The sequence below is a fragment of the Haliaeetus leucocephalus genome, unplaced genomic scaffold (assembly GCF_000737465.1).
Source record: "Haliaeetus leucocephalus isolate CR32 unplaced genomic scaffold, Haliaeetus_leucocephalus-4.0 Scaffold136, whole genome shotgun sequence".
Taxonomy (NCBI): domain Eukaryota; kingdom Metazoa; phylum Chordata; class Aves; order Accipitriformes; family Accipitridae; genus Haliaeetus; species Haliaeetus leucocephalus.
The window spans coordinates 2259880-2265663 of NW_010972572.1; the positions used below are offsets into that span (position 1 = coordinate 2259880).

At 65.8% G+C, this 5784-nt stretch overlaps 1 protein-coding gene across 2 annotated transcripts in view; it reads right to left on the bottom strand.

Moving 5' to 3' along the window:
* Window positions 1–205: 205 nt before the first annotated feature.
* The window catches only part of LIMK1 (LIM domain kinase 1), an 11955-nt gene continuing 6376 nt past the window's right edge, over window positions 206–5784 (bottom strand). Inside the window, exons 1-15 of one of the 2 annotated variants that reach the window (XM_010585921.1) lie at window positions 5080–5211; window positions 4826–4964; window positions 4321–4430; window positions 4046–4237; window positions 3119–3224; window positions 2850–3034; window positions 2578–2761; window positions 2346–2432; window positions 1969–2100; window positions 1799–1858; window positions 1635–1700; window positions 1377–1533; window positions 1198–1253; window positions 902–1059; window positions 206–797 (exon numbers count right to left, since the gene is read on the bottom strand). In XM_010585921.1, the coding sequence (XP_010584223.1) occupies window positions 644–797; window positions 902–1059; window positions 1198–1253; window positions 1377–1533; window positions 1635–1700; window positions 1799–1858; window positions 1969–2100; window positions 2346–2432; window positions 2578–2761; window positions 2850–3034; window positions 3119–3224; window positions 4046–4237; window positions 4321–4430; window positions 4826–4964; window positions 5080–5114 (1821 nt within the window). In that variant the 5' untranslated portion in view covers window positions 5115–5211 and the 3' untranslated portion in view covers window positions 206–643. Of the gene's footprint in view, window positions 798–901; window positions 1060–1197; window positions 1254–1376; window positions 1534–1634; window positions 1701–1798; window positions 1859–1968; window positions 2101–2345; window positions 2433–2577; window positions 2762–2849; window positions 3035–3118; window positions 3225–4045; window positions 4238–4320; window positions 4431–4825; window positions 4965–5079; window positions 5212–5784 lie in introns of those variants that run through there. The other variant, XM_010585920.1, reaches the window with a different exon arrangement.

The following is a 5784-nucleotide window of genomic DNA, read 5'->3' on the forward strand; positions in this document are numbered from 1 at the left end:
CCCCCCCCCCCCATGGACCCCTCACTCAGCCAGGGGTGCCGGCAGCCCCCCGAGCCCGGGGTGCCGGTAGAAGCAGCGTGAGAGTGTCCGGCCGAGGACGAGGGCATTGCTACAAGGCTGCCCCAAGACCCGTGCTCCCTTGGGGGGGCCGGGGGCCACGTACCACCGCCCCCCAAAGGAACCAGGGGGTCCCTCCTGTGTCGCAGTGCAAGTTCACGGAAAGCCAAGGCACCGCCGCGAGGCCGCGGCTCTGTACGGGGGAGCCCACGGGGCTTGTGCGGGTGCGGCGGCCACGCAGCCCCCCGGGCGTGCAAAGGCGAAGCGAGCCGGGACGGGGCGGGGGGGGACATGGGGACAGTCCCCGCGGTGTGGCCGGCCGGGCTTGTCCTGGGGGTAAGAGCTACGGTGTCGGGGGGGGATGCAAAGGGGCCGTGCAGCCCCGGGAAGAGCCAGCTCCCAGGGATGGCGTGGGCAGCAGTGCGGGCAGCAGTGTGGGCAGCCCGTGCAGAGGAGACAGGGTAGGGGGGCTCATCCGGGGAGCCCCAGGGATCCAGCCCCGGGGGCGGTGGCAGCCGGAGGAGATGCTGGCGGCGGGTGCAGCTCCTTCTCCCGTGGCTTCAGAGGGGGTGCAGGTGGGGGTGCTCTATCGGGGGGGTGCGGGCAGCCCGCCTTCGCCCCATCGGTGCGTCTCCCCGAAGGCTCGGTCCAGCTGCTCCAGCTGGGAGCTTAGCGGCAGGTGGATCTCCAGGTGCATGCGGAGGGTTTCCAGCCACTGCTCCAGCTTGCTGAAGGATGGCCTGAGCGAGAAACGGGGACATGTGCCAGCTCCACTGGCCCTGTCCCTCCACCCCACCACCAATCCCCATGGTCCCCTGGGTGGGGGTGGTCCCCAACCACTCACCGCTTCTCGGGGTCCAGGTCACAGCAGCAGACGGCAATGGGGAAGAAGCTAGGGGGACACGTGGGGGGGTAGTAGCGGTCCAGGAAGCCCTTGACGTTGAGGCCGAAGTCGGTGGTGCGGGGCAGGTAGTCAGGGTCGGCACTCACCCGGCCGATGATCTGGGGGAGAGCGGGAGAGAGGAGCGGGCTCAGCCCCAAGAGGGGAACTGAAACCCAATGAGGACCACAACTCCAAGGGGAGACCCCAACCATAGACCTCAACCCCAATGGGAAGACCCCAAGCCCAATGGTACTTGCCTCGCACAGGACAATGCCAAAGGAGAAGATGTCCACCTTCTCATCATAGCTCCTCCCTGCGGGGAGAGATGGGTCAGGCCATGCCACACATCCTGTCCCTGTCCTACCAAGTGTCCCCTACTTGGGGACAGAGCCCTGGCTGGCCACGTTCCCCCTCCCAGCACCACAGCCAGGCTCACCATTGATCATCTCAGGGGCCATCCAGTATGGGTTCCCCACCACCGTGTACCGCTTCTTGCGGTCCGGTTTCTTCAGGTTCTTGAGATGTTCGGGCTGGTTCTTCTCGTCCACCATCAGCCGCGCCAGCCCAAAATCAGCCACCACCACGCTCTTGTTCTGGGTGGATGGAGAGGGGTGAGGCACGGGGTGGGGGGGCCATGCAGGGGGCTGAGACCCCCTCCCAGGCCAGGGAAGGACACCACCAAGGTGGGACTTACCTCCCGCACGAGGCAGTTGTGAGAGTTGAGGTCACGGTGGATGATGTTCATGGAGTGGAGGTAGGCCTGGGGGAAGGATGGGCTGAGAGTGGGGGGCACACCCACCCCGCAGTCCCCCACCCACCAGCACCCATCCCACCCACCTGTCCCCCAGTGGCACCCACCATGCCGGCGGCGATGTCCTTGGCGAAGCTGACCCGCTGGCTCCAGGGGTAGTGGCTGTCCTGGGGACAGGAGGGGGGATTTGCCAGAGAAGAGGAGAGAGGAGAGGGGTCCCCCAGACCCACCAGGGCTGTGGGATGGTGGGTGGCTGACCTGCCGCCCCAGTGCTCACCATGCTCTTGATGAGGCCCCTCAAGGTGCCCCCCTTGATGTACTCCGTGATGAAGTTGAGCCTCTTCTCCTTGTACAGCACCCCGATGAACTTCAGCACATTGGGGTGCTCCAGGCAGCGCATCACCTTCACCTGCAGGACCCCCCATGCCTGTGACACCCCAAGGCACGCAGCACCCACCCGGACAGACCTGCTGCTCACGTGCTCTCCATTAAACAGGCAGAGCTGCCTGCACCCCATGGTGCCTGGCCACCCCCACTCCAGGTATCACGCCCAACATCCCATGTCAGGGTGGGGGACAGGACTGGGCAGCCCCATCCCTCGTGTGTGTGTGTGTCCCCTCCAAACCAGGGGGATTAAAGAAAGGGGATGCCCACCTCTTTGAGGAAGGTCCTCTGTGTCTCCTCGTCGAAGCGGATCAGCTCCTTCATGACCATCACCTCGCCCGTCTCCCGATGCGTCACCTGGCAGGGAGCGCAGGGGCTGAGCCACCGGCTCCCCGCTACCACCCCCACCTCTGGGGACAGCCCGGGGGAAATGATACCCCCCCCTCCATCCCGGGGAGCTGAGACCCTCACGCTCAAGACAATTGTGGCCGCCCAGTCCCACCTTGATGGCCTGGCCGAAGCAGCCCTTGCCCAGCACTTCGCCATGGATCAGGTCGGAGGGGCGGAAGATGCGATGGGCACGGGAGACGACGCGCAACGACTCGGAGCGACCGATGTCCTTGCGCTGGGATGCGGGCGAGCCCACCGAGCCGGAGCCCGGAGATTTGTCCGTGCTGCAGCTCCTCCTGCAAGATGGATGGACAGAGGGTCAACCCTAAGCAGGGACCTCAACAGGAAAGGCGGGCGAGCTGGTGGCCGAGCTGGTGGCCTTACGTGACAGTCCGCTGGCGCATGGCACTGGGCTCCCCACAGGGCGGGAGGGCAGGGGAGCGCAGGGGGCTGCACGGGGCGGGCAGGGGGCTGCAGGCAAGCCCCGACTCGCGGGCAAGGGGCTCGTGGGGGTCGTGTTCGATGGTGAGCTGGAGCAGGCGGCTGGTCTCCTGGATCAGCAGGTCGATCTGAGGGCAGAAAAGGATGGCAGAGATGGTTTTCAGGGGGCGGGGAGGTGGTGCTGGTTTGGGGGGCGCCCGGGGGGAGCATACCTCATCCAGGGGAACGTGGCCGATGGGGGTGCCGTTGATCTCCAGGATGCGGTCGCCCACATGGATGGAGTTCTTCATGTCAGGGCTGATGCAGTCTGGATCCAGTCTGCGGGGCCGGCAGGCAGCAAAGGTCAGCCCCCCGCCCCGACACCATCATGGGTGGGGACGTGCTGGGACACTGCCCACGAGCCACCCCCAGCCAATGGGGACAGGCTGTCACGTCCCCTGCTAGTCACCTCTGCAAGATGGGGACATGCCATCACGGTACCCATGAGTCACCCCTGCGAGGTGGGGACGTGCAGGCGAGCTGCCCACGAGCCACCCCTGCTAGACAGGGACACACAGGCAAGCTGCCCACAGGTCACCCCTACCAGACGGGGGGACACAGGCACGCTGCCCACAAGCCACCCTTGCTTGATGGGGACACACTGTCACGGTACCCACGAGTCACCCCTCTGGGATGGGGACACACAGGCATGGTACCCACAGGTCACCCCTGCTTGTTGGGGACATGTGGGCATGCTGCCCACAAGTCACCCCTACCAGATGGGGACATGCAGGCATGTTGCCCACGAGTCACTCCTCCTGGATGGGGACATGCTGGCACAGTACCCACAAGCCATCCCAACCATATGGGGACATGCCAGCCTGATACCCACAGCCCACCCTGGTAGATGGGGCAATGCCAGCGTGTCACCCCCCTGATGGCTGGAGACACGCCAGCACGGTTCCCACAAGCCACCCCAGCAGCTAGGGACATGCCACCATGGTCCCCTCTGGCCAACCCCGGCTGATGGGGACACACCAGCCCCATCCCTCATGCTCCCATCCCAAAAAGTCTCTGTGGGGTGGATCCCACCACCAGAAGTGGCACGGGATGCCCCCAGCCCCGGGGAGGGGACAGTGGCAGAGGGGACACAGACGCACTCTCGGACGCGGACGGTGCGGGAGTGCTCAGTGCCACAGCCCTGGTCGATGGAGACGGAGAAGCCGCGTTTGCCGTCGGAGCAGGCGGGGATGGAGACGAGCGTGACGGTGTGCGGGATGCGGGAAGCTGGCGAATCCGGCAGGATCTGCTCAATGACCGGCGTCACCACCATCTGGTAATAGCAGTGCCCGCTGTGGGGCCGAGAGGAGGCTGGTGGGTGGGGGGGTGCCAGGGGACGTATCCTCCCCACCCACACACCCAGGCTGGGACGTACCAGTAGAGCTTGGAGCGCTCCACCAGCGCGTAGGTGTCCCCGTCCCCAATGAACGTGCGGCAGTTGAGGCAGCTGAAGCACTCGGGGTGGTACTTCTGCTCCCCGGCCACCTGTGGGCAGATGCCATCGGCCCCAGTGACCCAGGTGTCTGGGGCACCAAGTGCGGGTGCTGGGGCTCGGATGGTGCCGGGAGCACCCATGGGTGCACCAAGGCCAAAGGAAGGGCAGGATGAGCCACAGCGTGGTGGGGGGTGGCGGTCATGCCACTGGGCTGGGGATGGCTGCAGGGACACCTCCCTGCCACCCTGAGCTTCCCTGCTCCAACGCCAACACGGGGGCATGCCGTGCCCCAGGGTCCCCTTAAAGCACAGAGGACACCCCTGCCACCCCCAGAGCCTAACCTGTGCTGGGGTTCTGCACCCCCTTCTCACCTCAACCTCTTTCCAGGGAGCTTAGCCATGGGTCAGGGCTCTGTGTCCCCCCTCAGGGCCCCCCCGGCACTCACCATGACCAGCCCCTTGGTGATCTGCTCTGAGCAGCCGTGGCAGAGCTCCCCAAAGCGTGCCCAGTAATCCTTCTTGCAGTACAGGCGCCCATCCTTCTCGTAGTACTGGTGGGACAGGGAGGCCCCGCACTCACAGCACCTGCCGCAGGGGATGAGGACCCCCTTGTCACCCTGTCCCCATTGTCACCCCGGGGGGCAGCCAGTGCCCATCCACCCCACGGCTCTCTGGGCAAGCTGCTTCCCCTGTTTCCTACCCTGCTGCAGGGCCACCGCATCCATGTGTCACCATCCCTGGGGTGGCAGCGGGTGGCTCCAGGGGTGCCAGGGCAGGCTGGCAGTGTGGGGACAGGCAGAGACACTGGGGTGGACAGGGCAAGGGACACGGGGCAGGGACGAGATGCCAGTCCTGCATGGACATGCCAGCCTCGTCAGGGACACACAGAGGGATGTGCCAGGCTGGTCACAGACTCACAGAGGGACATGCCACCCAGGTCACAGACACAGGGACATGCCAGCTTGGTCACAGATAGAGGGACATGCCACCCTGGTCACGGATGTGCCAGCAGGGTCACGGACACATGGAGGGATGTGCCACCCCGGTCACAGACACACCACCCTGGCACAGACCAAGGGACATGCCAGCTTGGTCACAGATGCACAGAGGGATGTGCCACCCTGGTCACAGACATGCCAGCTTTGGGGGTGCAACGCCCTGGGGGCTGCAAACAGGGTGCAGGGTGACGCACCTGCAGTGTGGGGTGCAGGGAGCTGCTCTGGGACTGTGAGATGGGGGGTGCAGGGGGACGGAGGGGTGCAGGGAGGTGCAGCGGGGGGTGCACGGGGCTGCGCAACAGGAGGGTGCGCCCAGGGGTGCAGAGAGGGCTGTGAATTTTGAGGGTGCACAGGCAGCTGCAGGGGATGCTGCATCAGGTTGTGCAAGGGGGGGGGTGGTGGGGTGC